Source organism: Cupressus sempervirens, chromosome 1, assembly GCF_028749045.1.
Source record: "Cupressus sempervirens isolate cs-2001-9-10 chromosome 1, ASM2874904v1, whole genome shotgun sequence".
NCBI classification, from domain to species: domain Eukaryota; kingdom Viridiplantae; phylum Streptophyta; class Pinopsida; order Cupressales; family Cupressaceae; genus Cupressus; species Cupressus sempervirens.
The window spans coordinates 791,762,988-791,780,138 of NC_143118.1; the positions used below are offsets into that span (position 1 = coordinate 791,762,988).

At 37.7% G+C, this 17,151-nt stretch overlaps 1 protein-coding gene across 5 annotated transcripts in view; it reads left to right on the forward strand.

The window, feature by feature from the left end:
• LOC149580246 (Tetratricopeptide repeat (TPR)-like superfamily protein) overlaps positions 1-17,151 on the forward strand; it is a 344,359-nt gene that overhangs the window by 77,696 nt on the left and 249,512 nt on the right. For all 5 annotated transcript variants that reach the window (XM_089790050.1, XM_089790051.1, XM_089790054.1 and 2 more), the window contains one exon: positions 242-300. In XM_089790050.1, the coding sequence (XP_089646176.1) occupies positions 242-300 (59 nt within the window). The remainder of the gene's footprint in view (positions 1-241; positions 301-17,151) is intronic.

Consider the following 17,151-nt stretch of genomic DNA (forward strand, 5'->3'; position numbering starts at 1 on the left):
GGAATCAAGTTGTAAGTTAAAAAACAAAAACATGTTAAGGGAAGGTCCAGTAAAGCCACTTTTGATTTAGGCTGCAAATTGGGTTTGCAACAGGTAGTGTTTGATTTCCTTTTTATTTGTTCTTGTAATTTGAAGGGTAATGATTTTTCATAGGATGAATAATTCATTATTTGATGAATTTTACTTACCATAATTCTTATTTTAGATCCTTATAACGTTTTGCATTGTTATGCTTACACAGAAAAGTGATGGCAGGCAGAGGCCTTCCAAGGGCAAGAGTAGTGGGATATCAAAGGCACGGTACAAGATCTGGCTTTATGCTGCCTTACAAGAAGTATTTATTTTACATGGTTGATTTATATCTCAGGAAGCTATTCTTTTTCATTTTATATTTCAGAGAATTATAATTTCGCTGCTTGCATATTGGCTTTGGATTTTGTAGTTAACTTATTTTTGTCATATCTTCTGGATTCTCCCTTGTTAGTAGATCTACATTAGCTATTTGAAATTTCTCACCACAAGGAAATTTCCCTATTACTTCTAGTTCAAGGAGAGTTACCAGTTTTAGTTTGTCTTATGCCACTGAAATAAAATGCCAAATTGAATAAGGAAGTGCTTAATACACAGGTTCTGTTTCAATAGAATGGTAAATTGCACAAATCATTACCATTCTAGAATACTTGAAAAGATTATATGACATTTTTATTGTAGATCTACAATATTTTCCCTTTCATATGCCATGATGCTGGAAACTTTAAGCATTATTTGTATGCTGTTTTAAGGGTTACTGTTCACTGTACTATTAAATTCTACAACCCTTAAGAATTCAATGGTCCAATGGGTTGCTGTACTTACAATCAGTCTTATTTTTGTACTCTTGTTGCAGTATGCTGAAAAGTACTGTATTCATAAGTAAAGATAACTGTACATGCCTTTGCTTGTCTGTAACACACTTTAATTTGCTGTTAGACTGTTGTGTTGATATGTACATACAAAAAGAGAAGCTACTAGTGTACCTGTGTTATTTGCAAAGCTATTACCCGTAATCTGTAAAACTTGTTAGGTATAGTTACAATCCTATCCTAGGGCTACTGCAGGATTAATTGTTATATAAGGATTTTTAAGGTAAATATATACTGAGGTGTGAAAACTGGTACTTCTCTTCTATCAGCAAAAATAGTAAATAATTTCTGCAGCATATAATCGTCACCTTTTTGGAAGCACTCTTCTTGTTGACAATCACTGGTATAATGTATTCATTATAGTTATGGGAGACGTTTTGAACATTTTCAACTTTTCTTGATTCTAATTTTTTTGAATGGCACCGTCTAGATAGAGAGCAAGTGAGAACTAGAAGCCTTTTTACAAGACTCATCAAAGATTTCTGAGGTCTTTTAGCAGTGATTAGCTTCCAAAATGAGTTAACCGGTTAGACTATGTTGAGCCTCAAAAGACTTGGCCTAGTTCTATTAGCACTGATAGTATTTTAAAAAAACTTGGAAAAATTAGCAAAAAATCAGAATGTGAACAATAGGATAAAGTTTAAGAATTATGGATTATGTGATTTTTATAATATCATGTTTTGAACTAGCATCAAGTTCTCTTACTCTGGCGACTTCTAACAAATTGGTGTAGTATGAATTTGGTTAGGACTAAAGTAAGATTTATGACAGATTAGACATTATTTTAAAAAAATTATAAATTATAAATTAGAATGGTCATATCAGTGTAAAGGAAGGGTCATATTAAATCATCAAGGGTTATGGAGAGGGATTATAGGGCAAACCAGGGTTTTATGGGAAGTCATGCAGTGAGTTAATAATTTTTTAATATGGTTTTGAACTCAAATTTGGACCTAGATAAAATAGTATAAACTCTGGATGGTTACCATGTGATGATGCCCCAATAAGAAGAAAAAAATATAAAAAAGCCTGTCTTTGGATCTTCTTTTCTCATCTCTAATGATACCTTCATTTTTCCACACAACCACTCACATCCATTTGTCTAGAATGCAAGCTCCTTCTCTCTTTATCTATACCCAAATCCCTTTAGAGATTTTGGCAGAGAAATTAGGTGCAGATTTTACATACCAAAACAATATATTTCTATTTCACTCTTCACATTTAAATTATTCTAAAGATGTAATGTCCCCATTTTTAGTAGACTCCTGCAGTTGGCTTGGTCAGTTCATCATCGCGATCCTCGTGAGCTAACAGTAGGATTTGGGGGTCTCAGCTCCAATCTTCAACAAAGGAAGAAATTATATTATGCGACAATATAACTAGAAGTTGCAAGCTTTTGTGCCTGCAACCATATGCCGATAGGAGTGATTTTCAAATTGTCCAATCATGAATGGTAAAATTCTATTAATTGTGAATGGTAAAGTTTCTAGACGAGTTAGTGCATAGCTGAGATTAAGATTTCTGGTGTCTTTGCTGCATGGAGTTTGAGTGAGACCAAAAAATCATAATATTTTTGGAGTTGACGTTTTCAATGAACTTTATGATCAAGATTTGTTTGATAATCTTGCAAGCCTTGAAATATATTGTGAATTGTTGATATTAAAAACTAACTTTGTCTTTCAGAAAAGGAAATCATTCGAGATAATTAATTCTGATATAAAAATATTTATTTTATAAAGAATTAACTCCATGCCATCAAAATCAATTAAAAATCTTTAAGGAATGCAACAATTTCAAAAAAAATTGCATTAAATTAGAAATTGGCTACAAAATATCAATATTTTCACCCATGGTTTCAAATTCCAGTGTAAGGTTGTTATCGTGAAGAACTTGGAATAAGGTTGTTATCGTGAAGAACTTGGAACCTCCTTTTTTTTCTTCCGTCTACTTCTCTAAGTTGCACGTGCAAGGTTTCATTTACTGGCATATGTAGTCAGGGTACATTCCCATTCTAAGGAAAGACAAATTCTTCATTTCTCCTCATGAGAATGGAAGCCTAACTCCCACCAATATGCATTCCGTGAACCTCCATATGGCTGCCCTATGGTTGAAAAAGAATTTTCCACATGCTTTCCGGATAAATAGCATGACTTGCACTTATCAAAGCATCCTATGCTTCCATTTCACTATCCTTTACTCCTCATTTGCACATTTTAAAGCTCGTTGTCGCCATATATAATGCACCTAGAAAAACTTATTTTTGGCTTTTCTAGTCATCTTTGAGCCATTGTAAGCTTGACCCTTTTGTTCATTAGCTGTCCACAACCATTTCATCTATTCTCCCTATCCATACCTTGCTCAAAAATCTCCGGTTTTACACAACAAAGCTTGATATGGACCCCTCATATGATGATGTTCTTACACTATGGGATTTTCATGTAACAGTTACACAAGCACAACATTCTGAGATGTCAAAAGAGATTACACCAGCAAAAAGCAAAGACAAGAAGAAGATGAAGTACCAATATGATTCGTACCACAACTCCATCCTGCCATCTCAAGTGACCTCTTACATTGAAGAGGTTTGTGATACTGATATATCACACATGAACATTGAAGATTCCTCACAAGGGTTAATGCCAAAGCCACTGAGAATATGACTTAGATCAAGAGAAGTCATATACACGTGTTATCTACTTTTCCCTTGTTGGCTCATGTACCCAAGTTCATTCTTGCATGCGCTAGACACTTCCATGTGGCTTGAAGAACTATCGGAGATCAAGATGGTAACACGATCATTAGTCTTGATCAAGAAACTATTGACCGTATCTTTCATGCTCCTCATACTCTAGTGGTAACCAACATTACCAAACAAAAAGCATTAGAAAGATGGAACAGTGACATGGCTGAACGTTGTAGGTATGTTAATGTCAATAGGTTAATCACTAAGAGACTGGATCTTGTTAGATGGCCAAAGGGCATGTACCACTGTGATTTGAAGGAGGAGATTAATGATATTATCACGTTGCTTAGCCACCTAGCTGGATTCAAGGATTCAAATGTTTTTGAACCTTGGATGTACAAGTAAATTCACCTCACCATTAGAGCGAAAAAAATGTATTCTGGGTAGAATTGATAAGTGATTCAATCTATTTACAATTGGTGAGTGTGAAGGACACCGGAGTATTCGATATGAATTTTTGCATGGTGTATATTGGTGCTGCCTTGGGTTCTTTATTAGGTATATCAACCATAAGCAACAGATCATTGGTGCATGTTTGGGAGTATTATGATCAATTGCCTCTCAAGCAAAGCCAGATACATTATCGCAAAGTACAAGATGCCTTCTTTGGGCATTACATGTGCTTGTTTGACAAAGAACTCCCAAACGAGCATGTTTCTGATGAGACATGGAATAAAGTCAGTGAGTACGGTTGCATGTTCTTTCAGTTTCCTAACCTCACATATCTACAGGTTGGATGTTTCAAAAGAGAGCCTTAGACTCTACCTAGATACCCTATAGACAAGATTGTACTCATGGAGTTAGCTAGACAATTCTTGGAGGTACAAGTCTATTAGTCCAACTTGCACAGGCCAGGAGTAAGAATTTCTTCAAGAAATCCTCTGAAGATTGACGGATATTCTATAGATACTGTACCAAAAGCCAAGAACATGGAGTTTGAACTTTAAAGAATCACTCTCAAGAAGTTCATGGCGAGGAGTTGTTTTGATTGGAGAGGATTAAATGATAAGACAAGGAAGCAGTTCATACATGTGTACCACCTTGAAAATTTCTCGGATTGATGTGTGTATCGAGGTAGACATTCGACGATTGGATTATAGTCGGTTTACATTGAAGAAAATAGTAGACTTCAACCTTGCATCAAGCTTTGATGGGGTTGAAGATGATGATCATATTCTAGAACTTGACTATATTTGACATCAGATAGAAAATTTTCCTATCCTTCCTCCTACATGGTCAAGTAAGGAGAACACCTCTATTTGGGATTGTTTTCAGCCTGTCCTTGCAAATACCAATATTTGGTTGCAAAAGAGAAGCCTCAAGTGCATCAAAATCATGTAGTGTTTTGAACGACTCCAAGATGAATGAGTTGCAGAAACCCGAATGGTCGTACGGAAGTGGCCAAGTGTGCACAAACTGGGAGGATGTACGGACTGAATTGGAGGGGAAAAAACAGAACTATACGGTGGATATTTGTTGGCCTTGCGCTGGAATCTAAGTTGTCGTATGGGGTGCCAATGGAGTACGGACGGAAGGGAGATAGAGGTGGCCGTACAGTGGGGAAATATGGTCCGTACGGTGGGAAAGGAGTGAGCCGTAAAGTGAGAAAAGGTGGCCCATACGATGGGGAAGAATAGGTCGTACGGTGGTTGAGGTAACGATTGGAAGGGCCATACGGAAGGTCGTATGCCAAACGTGGGAGGATGCTAAGTGTACGGTGAGTGTATGGAGGGTACAAGGCAATTCGATGATACCACTTTAAAATGCATAATGCAACACAATTTGCAGAAGCAGAGTCCGAAAGATACACCAAATAGTAATGATATTTCCAAATACAATTAAGTCTTCAATTTGCCAGATCCAGACCGAGCATAACATCGACGGAATAGGGTGAGGGTTAAATCCAACCAAAATCGGAATAGCCAAGTAGGGAAGATCTTTCACTTCCGAAATGACGAACAATCCAGAACTCCAATAGGAATTCGCAATATAAAGAAATAATCCAAAAGCATATCCTAAGACAACCTACATGTCGTGCTTAAATACCCATCGGGGACAACTTTCCGAGGGTGTACAAAGATAGCCGACAGCGACACAACTATGGAAAGAAAAATAAAATGGGTCTAAGATACATTAAATCAATTGGCCTGTTACAATAGCTTGATAAAAATAATTCATTTTATAATGGGAACATTACAGTCCTTCCATCCCAAATTTTGCTTGTTCTCAAGCAAATGCAATGCCAGGTGTTGGATAATGTGCTCGCCCTCCCATGTTGTGTCGTCCAATGGCAAGTGTTTCCAATGTACAAGATATTCATTCACCATGCGGTTCTGCAGAGTCTTCTCACGTCTTCGATGATCTTAGCTAATTCCAATATGTGCTTTTCTTCTTCATTGAGCGGTGGAAGATCTGTGGCAACTGTGACATTCTACCCTACGACCACCTTCAGGCATGAGACATAGAAGATGTTATGAATACGGCTTCCTTGTGGAAGTTCCAACTCGTACGCAACTTCACCAACGTGATAAACTACATGATAGGGGCCATAGAATCGTGGCTTCAATTTTTCTCTTCCCTTTTCCTTCGAAGAGGATTGTCAATATGGCTGGAGCCGAAGATAGACCAAATCCCCTACTTCGAAACTCCTCTCTCTTCTGTGTCTGTCGCCATACATCTTATGTTGATTTTTTGCCCGCTGTAGGTTTTCCTTCAAACATCTCAGTATGTCCTATCCCTCCTGAAGCCAATCCTTCACCCTTGGTGCGCGACTGTCACCCAGAATTGTGTCCATGAAGGAAAGGGGTTCGTACCCATACAAAGCTTTGAATGGTGCCATTCCGATGGACATGTGGTATGTGGTATTGTAACGATATTCCCCTAGATGTATCCATTTGACCCATGCTCGTTGTTGTGCCGAAACATAGTTCTGGAGGTAACCTTCGAGCCATTTGTTCACAATCTCTGTTTGTTCGTTTGTCTACGGGTGGTAACTAGTACTTGGTGACAGTTCTGTCTCTGCCATCCAAAACAGTTCTGTCCAAAAGATACTGATGAATCGCCCATCCTGATCATTGATAATGTTTCTGGGTAACCCGTGTAGATGAAAGACTTCTCTAAAAAATAGCTCGACAACTTGTGCGGCTTGGAATTCTGAAGGGATGACGAAGAAATGTGCATACTTTGTCAACTTGTCAACCACCACGAAAACACAATCCTTTCCGTTCACCTTGGGAAGCCCCGTTATGAAATGCATTGAGATACTTTCACTTATATTCTGGAATTAGTAGCGGTTGCAGCAACCTGACAGATAGAGTATGTTCGGACTTGTTCTGCTGGCAGACTGTACACTCTCTTACATACTGCAACACGTCCCCTTTACGTCCCTTCCATGAAAACCTCTCCAATGACGGCTTCCTGGGTGAAGGTTTATTTTCCCTCAGAAACGCCAATGGTTTGGCATGTGAATAACTTCTAGAGGATTACGCGGATGACGATGCCATACTTTGTGCCTTAATGATAGCTTCCGACAGGGTAGCAGGGTTGAACCCCTTTACCCAACCTTTTAGAGCTTCTGTCAATCCATCCATGAAGAGTACTACCTAGTCCATCCATGAAGAGTACTACCCGTCTTCTTTCAGAAATGTTCGTGACCAAAACAGAGAGTTTCTGAAATTCTACAATGTACTAATCGACTGATCCAGTTTGCTTGAGCTATGCCAAATCTTTGAAATTGAGTTCCGGATCTTTACCATCAAATCGATCTATCAATCTCTCAGTGAATTTCGCATAAGTATTTATCTGATCATGCCCCAGTGTGGTAGTGCCGTGATGCCACTATTTATGCGCGACTCCCTCCAGGTGCAGTGCTGCAAATTTGATTGCTTCTTCTTCTGGCATAGGATTTAGTTGAAAGTAAGTATCGGCCTTTATTACCCATGCTTGTGCAGATATGGACCTAGATCCATCAAATGGAGACAAATTTACTTTACTCAACTTTCTTCTGAGATCATCGTGAAAATATCCTCTATTTTCGCCTCCCGAATATCTCATTCTCAGATCCACATAGTCTTTGTAGGATATATCTTCCTCAAAATTTGCATTCTTCTAGTCTTCTCTCAGTTGTTCTTGCATCTCTTCAAAGGTTGATTGTTTCCCTTCGTTTTGTGCCTCCATCCATGAAGGAAAAGTCGGCACGGAAGGTCAAGAGTGTGCTGGATGAGGGTTTGATTTACCCGACACTAAGTTCGTGCTGTGACCATTTTGTTTGCCGAATATTTTATTGTCCGCCAACTTCATGAGAGTCTCTTCCATGAGTCGCTGCGTATCAGTGATCTATGCTTGGTTCCTAGCAAGTTCCCCAGTAGTGCCACGAGTTCGGCAGCTGTCGGTTCCGGTTCAGTAGCTATTCGATCAACGGAATGTGTTCTTCTCTTCCAACTATAAACTCTCATTCACTGTGCACAGGCTGGCAGGATTGAAGCGCTCTGATACCACTGTAGTGTTCTGAACGACTCCAAGCTGAACGAGTTGTAGAAACCCGAATGGTCATACGGAAGTGGCCAAGTGTGCATAGACTGGGAGGATGTATGGACTGAATTGGAGGGGAAAAAATAGAACCGTACAGTGGATATTTGTTAGCCGTACGCTGGAATCTAAGTTGCTGTACGGGGTGCCAATGGAGTATGGACGGAAAGGAGATAGAGGTGGCTGTATGGTGGGGAAATATGGTTCGTACAGTGGGAGAGGAGTGAGCTGTATGGTGAGAAAAGTTGGCCCATACGGTGGGGAAGAATAGGCCATACAGTGGCTGAGGCAATGATTGGAAGGGCCGTAAGGAAGGTCATATGCCAAACGTGGGAGGATGCTAAGTGCACAATGAGTGTATGGAGGGTACAAGGCAATTTAATGTTACCACTTTAAAATGCAGAATACAACGCACACAATTTGAAGAAGCAGAGTTCGAAAGATACACCAAATAGTAATGATATGTCCACATACAATTAAGTCTTCAATTTGCTAGATCCAGACCGAGTAGAACATCGACAGAATACGGTGAGGGTTAAATCTCACCGAAACTGGAATAGCCAAGTAGGGAAGATCTTTCACTTCCGAAATGGCAAACAATCCATAACTCCAATAGGAATTGGCAATATAAAGAAATAATCTAAAAGCATATCCTAAGACAACCTACATGTTGTGCTTAAATACCCATTGGGGACAACTTTTTAAGGGTGTACAAAGATAGCCGACAGTGACACAACTACAAAAACAAAAATAAAATGGGTCCGAGATACATTAAATCAATCGGCCCGTTACAATAGTTTGATAAAAATAATTCATTTTATAACGGGAACATTACAAATCAAACTTGGATAGGATTTTGATTCTGCTGGTCTGATTGGTATGATGATAGAGATAAGGGTTAAAGAAAAGGATGGTACTTCATATTCAGCAGTTGAGCCTCTTGCTCAGTGTTTACCAAAGCTCACAATCAAAGGAGGAAAGACCATCGGTAGGATACTTGAGGTAAAAGAAATTGAATCTCAAGCAATCTAGATTGATTCCAATGATTATGGTACAAATAAAGCAAAGGAACTCATAGTCTCAGTTCCACATTCCACAAAGGTTCACATGACAAAAACTCTTCCGAACTCAACACCTGCATCAGATGAATCCTTTGATTCACCTTTGGGCATGCCAATGGATGCATTCTCCACCGAACATCCATCTCCTAAAGATGGAATAATGGTGACTCCAACACAACCCATGTCCTCAGTTGCACCTGCACTAGAAACAAAAGGTGATCAATATAATCATGAGAATGTGTTTGATGCATATTCTATGTCAATCCCCTTTGCTTCAACTCAGTCCATGGCATTAATTGATGTAACCTCAGCTCAATTCGAGCAATTCATGACTGAGGTTACACATAGTAGTCTTGCACCTATGGCCATTCAAACTGAGACTCCTGCTATAGTAACTACTGTTATGCAAGATAATCTAGTACAGACCATAGTGACTACTACTGCAGTTGGCACATCTTCTTTCAATGTATCTCCATGGCTAAGCACTATCACACTAAAGAAGAAGAAAGAAGAAATCCCACTCGAGGAGTTTGACAGGCAAGTTGTCAAACCTAAGGCTTCCAAGAACAAGAAAACTAAAACAGTTTCTCGAGTTGTAGTTGATGACAACATCAACAAAAGTTGCTGAACCTCTTGTTGAAATAACAGCGGAAGAAATGCATACTGCTGATTACAAGTTCTCTAGAATTGAGCTTGGGAAGTAAATTCATTTGAGTTGCCGACAAGACTCTCAAGATGTACTTGATTTGTTAGCCCAAAAAAATGACAAGTTATGGGAAAAGAAAAATAGATTGAAGTGAGAGAATGTGCATCTTCTGAAAAAAATTGAAAAGATAAAGAAATCTTCTTCAAGTGTTAAACTTGTTTCTTCCGAATGCATAGAGAGAGTAAAGAGAATGGTGCAAACTATAGATTAATGGGCCACCAGTATTGAATCGCAGGGTGCTCAATTCATTCAAGATCTTTATAGGATGTTGAGAAAAGGAAAGGAAACTGTTGGCGAATTAAGTGATATTCAAGAATCACTTAATTGTCAATTAGAGATGCTTGATGGAGACATTGTTACCTGGAATAACATGATGGAATTGATTTGGATGTCTTGTGCGAGTATGAAGACAACTTGATTATTGAGATGTATCATGATTACATGCACCTGATGACTAAGAAAGATCAAGTCTTACAATAGTTTGCAAAATATGCAAATACGACAGTGATTAAGATAAATAATCAAGAAGACACGATCAACGAATGTTACAAAAAACTGTCATGTGGATTTATCATTGAAAACAATGAACTGAAGAAAGAAGAAGATATCCTTACAGAGTTCACTGAGACAATTCGCTTCAAGCTTGAAGTGGAGGATTTCAATATCGGTGTGATGAATACATTTGCAAGATGGAGGTGTTCACTAGATGATCTATAGAGAAAAAAACAAATTTTGAAAGTAGCAAGTGCATACTGAAAGATTATCATGGTTGCAGAATACACTAGTGAACTAGATGCTGAAGTTGTACGTGATTCACTGCAAAAGTTTGGGAAACTAGTTGAGACTTTGTGAAATTTAAATTTTTTCATATGCTTTAAAGTAGAATGATAAAGATTACATGTAAAGAGTGATTATTGTAATAACCTGTAGAATGATAAAGATTACATGTAAAGAGTGATTATTGTAATAACCCAACAGGTTATAATTTCGTCAAACACAAAGTCTTCTCTAATTCACTTGTTTGACATTTCGTCAAACACTTGAAAGCAAGAGATATATTGCATATCTAAATTCTGATTGCTTTCTAAATGCCGAACTTTAATAAATATGCTTGCAAAGAACACACCAAACATCTAACAATGAAGATGCAATTGTTTTTGTATAACACCGATTACGAATAGGAAAATATGCATCTACATCAATAAGACATTAGGGCAACAAATTCTGATATAAACTTTGATATAAATCAGATTACAACAGATTTTACAAACCCTACCAATGCCTAAATATCTACTCTCAAACAATGCAAAATGTAGCAGATAAAAACCTGAATTTTCTCCAAAAATATGAATTTTCCTATAGCAAATTATTGTAGCAAATCATTGTAGTGACAACATTGTAGCAGTGTCACTATAGCAAGTCACTGTAGCAGTAGTATTGTAACAAAGTTACTGTAGCAATATCCAACTTATTCCTCACTCCACAAATTTGGTACAATGAAAAGACTAATTTGTCTTCTCCAATAGTTGCATCCCTTTGGAAGATATTTCACCACATTAGTTATGCAAATCAATAGGAGTGTTCGTTCCCAATGGTCAATGTAGCAACTGTAGAAACCCTTGGGTCCACAAGTTATCTAGAAGAGTAGATGGCAACACATTCGATGCTCAACAATGAAGCTGCCCTCCCTATTTATTCTTTTCTTCCAATAGATGGACCTCCTTCTAGAAGAAATAAAATAATATTAAATTCCTCCTTCTAGAAGATTCTTTTAATTTATTTATTTAACTTTAGTCACTTTTAATTAAATATAAAGTCACCTTTTTAATTGTACTTTATTTAATGACTTTATGAGAAATTAATTTAATCAATTTCTCCTTATTTCTCCACCTAGCCTTCAGAGAATGTAAAGGCTAAGAACTCCACTAAGATGCTAAAAAGATGGGGACATTACAGTCTGCCCCTCTTGAAATTGCTTATCCCCAAGCAATCTCAACTCTGGATGCTGCAAAATTTCTTCACTCTCCCAAGTGACATCCTCTACTGGCAGTTCCTTCCACTTCACCAAGTACTCCCTGATAGTACGTCTCCTCAAATTCCTCTCCCTGAACTCAATGATAGCCTTTAGTACTAAAACCAATTTCCCCTCATCGTCCAAGGGTGGAAGCACTATAGAAGGAACAATTTGGTGTCCTAATGCCTTTTTGAGACATGACACATGAAAAATATTATAGACTTTGCTCTCTGCCGGCAAATTCAACTCGTAAACCACCTCTCCAACTGTCCTGATCACCCTAAAAGGCCCATAATAATGTGGCTTAAGTTTTTTGGCACCACTCTTCTTGAGAGTGGACTGGCGCTAAGGCTGCAACATCAAATAAACCATATCACCTACCTCAAAAGTCCGCTTAGTCCTCTTTTGATCAGCATATTGCTTCTGTTGATATTACATTGAGTGTAGAGGTACAAAATTTGGTCTTGAAAAGGGGTGTCTTTATAGTAGTTTTAGAGTAGTGTATCTTGCCATCTTGGTGGGTATAATACAAGATAATTAGAGAATAACATGACTGATTGGAGTGTACAACCATTATCACATCACTGTAATACATGGAGAAAAATGACATTACTGAGTATAGGGCGAGATGAGCAGAGGAATCCAGAATTACACTTAGGCATGGGGGAACAGGTGACAGGGAATACAGGTGAAAAAAGGGAGCTGGGTGAGGAGAGATTTCAATCTTTTTTGGATGCACTAGTGTTAAAATTTTAAAGTGTGTATTTTTCTTTATTTTAAAAATCATGTTTGGAGGAAGACTCAATCTTCCTACTTATTTGTTGGTGATGCCTTGTGACCAAAGGTACACCACCGTTCGTTATGGCATAATTATATTTATATGATATAATATAATTCTTGTTACATATTATAGTATGACTAAACAGACACCACCTCTCTACATACCAATAGCATACTCTATCATGAAACAAGTGGAGGTATTGTGTAGGTGCCTCAAAATCCATCTGGATGAATCTCAAGTCGCGAATATGAGTATCAACCTCAACTCTATACCATCTTTCTCAAACTTGACTCTCCAAGGTAGTCAAAATGAGACAAGGTTGAATTAACATTCTCTCTCGAAACCCTCAACTGGTCCCTCCATCTTTGAAGCTCAAGAAACTATCGAGCAAAATCTACTGCATAGGATGAAATAAAGGGATTGTTTCCCAAGGTGAACAAACCAACATGAGAATCAACCTCCCAACGAGATGTTACTTCGCATATATTCCGTGAATAAGAGGGAGTAACGACATGAACTGTCACATGTAACTCATTGACAAATTCACCTCTACCTCACAAGGACTCTCAATAACATGTCTTGCATCATTTGTCAATGTGCTTACTACTGGAGAACTTGGCACGAGAGGCTTTTTGTAGTTCTCAATCAATATACTCACCCCAGTTGAATCCACTAGACCTAAAATAGTGATAGATGTAGCCACATCCACACTACAACTCGTGGATGTATGGCATCATTGACTGTCACCATAGAAGTCTATACTAAATCTGCAGTTGGTGAACACTCCACTCTGCTCAAATCTACAGTAGCCCCATCCAACTGACACTGTAACCCTTGAAGAGCCAAGTGGGTACTCTTCAATATCTTCGAAGTTGCCTCAAGCTCATGAGTGAGATCGACTACCTCCTCTACCTTTTCATACAAGGCATCATAACAAGCGCAACCACTCAAGAAGGTAGTTTCTGCCAACCAATAGCTGAAAATAGTTGTGTTCCATTACCTTGATGTTTTCTCAAAGGGTACGAAACTCTGCAAGGGAAAGACTATTATCATGACGCTCATTTGTCACAAGAGTACCCCATCTATAGGTAGCTAACACTGATGGGCAATGTCATAATACTCTATAGCTGTAGAAATTTGACTATTACTCACCCTCAATTGCCTGACTGCAGGGCGCCTCTAAACTCCTTAACTCTCATATAAGTTGTTTGGCCCACAAATTGCATTGTACATCACTCACCTCATGACACATAACATCATGTGTGCTATCATCCTTGCACACATCAACAACTGACGTATAGCTGCTAGGTACCTCGACGAATGACTCATCTGAATAAGTAGAAGTTGTTGGTATATCAATCTCCTTGCCTACTTCCACTCTCCACGTAACACCAACTCCTTGTGAGTCACGATCTTGGGACCTATCATGAACCAATGACATCTTTGCATTATTTACTAAAGTCTGATATGACAAATTAGACTCACTACATGTGTCATCTTGTTAATGTTAGTGTAGTTTCAGTCGAATAAAACTCACTATATATATATATACATATGAATGAGATATATTACACATAAATTATATATGTAATATTTATACACACACACACACACACACACACACACACAAATATATATGTGTGTTAAATAACAAACTATTATATTAAATAATAATGAATATATGTGTCCCCTGAAGGGATATGTCTATCCATATTTCATCAAATATAAGAGAGATGGCTGTCATTTGGAAAGTACATATCGAATAGAGGCAGTGCCATTACACGTGCAACAATCGTCCTTTAACATGGTATTAGAGCATTAAAGAGGGAAATTGCATCCATTGATAGAGTTCTAAAGCAAATGGAAAAGAAAAACTCTGAGCATTAATTTGTTGAGTCTTGGAGCAAAATATGATTTTGAGGGAACAAATCACACTCTCAGATTTCCTAGGGTTCTTTGCAAGTGCTTAAAGCATATCAACATTCACTTTGGTGTTCCAAGTCACATCCGAGATAAAGGAAGGCTACTTACAAACTGCCTGCAATAACTTCTTAAACTTTGTCTTCCCTATAAAATTGATTAGAATTCTCTTGATGGGCTTTTAATTTAACAATAAAAAAACTACATTTTAATCAATAGGGAGTCAAATAGGCATCAATTGGAGGATAGAAATTAGCAACATAGGTGACAAATGTCTATTGACTGATATCTAATATAAGTTACTACATTTCAAGTATATACTGTCAGCAACGCTTGATAATGAAATTATACACACGGATTTCTCAAGCATGATACCATTGGCCATCCATAGCTTGGTTACTCTTTCAATAGAATAGAGGGAGAAACTACGTTAAGAAGAACACGCGGCATCCACAAACTACGAGGGACTATCAACTTAACAAAAGGAATACAAGTAGAAGTCGCTCATCAAATTCAAAGGAGGGACGCGGAAGAAATGAGAACTGCATTAGAAAGGCACCCAAATTCCCAAGGAGTATGGGCACTACGGTGAGACCAACACACATTTGACACTAGGCATGTCACCAGTCAAAGACAGGAAGAATTAGAACTGGTCACAAAAAAGATATGTGGATGATAAGAGTCTCATTCGAAGCCCAAGGTATATGTAAAAAAAAAATAGAAAAAAATAGCATGCCCAAATGAAGACAACTGAAAAGCACTATGGAGCATTAGTGGAGTATAAGAAGGGTCAAACCCATATGTGAAAGGGCCACAAAAAAGGTAAAAGAATTTAAAAAAAAAGGATGACCCCTCATTAGCTGACTAACTATTGCTTGGATTTATAAAGGTGTTGACGTGTGGAGACCTTGGTGATGGAGCTATCCAACGAAGAGGGCCATCCAATCAATGTGGTTGTATGAAATAAATAAGAACATATCAGAAGTATTTCTTATTCTTGAATATTTTATTTATCTAATCAGTGTAGTCTCTCTCTTATTTATATTTCTATACATAAGAGCTATTTTCCTTGATCTTTTCCTCTAAGAATGTTTTTGTAGGAAAAGGGAGATTGATATAAGATTCAGAGGGAGTTTGACACTTCATTAGAGGCAACTGGATGAGGAGCTCTGAAGATTGATGTTCAAGGGAAGTCTGACACATCCGTTTGAAGGAGTGGATAGAGGATATGTTTCAGTTGATCCTTAAAGATCTTGATCATATTAGAATCTGAGGGAGTTTTTGACTTAATGTAAACTTTTGGTATCATGCGTGTGACTGCATGATTTAATGGGCCTACGCCTTGTGTAGATCATGAGGAAGTAATGACTTCCAAATGATCATCACTTGTATTTACATAAGTTATTGAAAGGTGACAATCTTACGATAACTTAATTTTCTATTATGATGGATATCTTATGATGTCTATGCAAATCATGATGGATTATACTTTGCATTGTGGACGTTTATATGGTACGCATTATGAGAATGCGTGTGCATATACCTTATAAACATTTTGAGTACATGGTGAATGTTATGCAAATTGATGTTGAGGAGGCCATTACACAGAGTACTTGGTGAATATCATATGAGATGACATTTAGGAGGCCATTACTTATAGTGCTTGGTGAATATCTTGCAACTCAACATTCAAGAGACCATCGCTCAAAAAGTACATGATGAATGTCATATGAGATGACATTCAAAAGGCCATTACTCTTAATATAATTACTTAGACTATTTGGTGTGTTTCATTTGTTGATATTTCGGAGGCCAATGCTTGTGACATCAAATGTCATATCAAAATGTTGAATATCTTCTGATCAAAGTTTTTACATTGAGGTAATATATGGTCCTGTGTTTATCCTCCCTAACTAAGAGGGAGTGTTAATGTTTGTAATGAAATAACTTGCACAATAGAATAAATAATATGAAATATTATATAAATACTTGATAATAATTGAGAGTAATAGGCCACTTCGAGGGGGCAACCTCCAAAATTCTCCAATGAGAACACATTTCACAATGTGATCTTGAAATAAGACTCACAACCTCCTATATATACCTAATTAAGCTTAGGTTGAATAGACACAACCCTACATAGCACCTAGGCCGACCTACCTACCTAAATAATAATATAATAATGATAACATGACTTAATTAAGGATTAAGAGAGCCACAAGTTGACTATTCATAACCCTATATACACCAAAATTCAGGGCGTAGCATGCCCCCTCTCTTGAAAGAAGCATTGTCCTCAATGCTAACCAAGTGTGGATTCTTTTGAATGAACTCCTCATCCTCCCATGTGGCCTCTTCAACTAGTAAGTTCTTCCATTGGATGAGATATTGAGTTAGGATTTTGTTCCTTAGCTTCTTCGTGTGTGCTTGAAGAATGCACTCTGGTTCCAAAATTCTTCTTTTTTCTTCATCAAATTTTGGTAGTACTGTTTGAGTA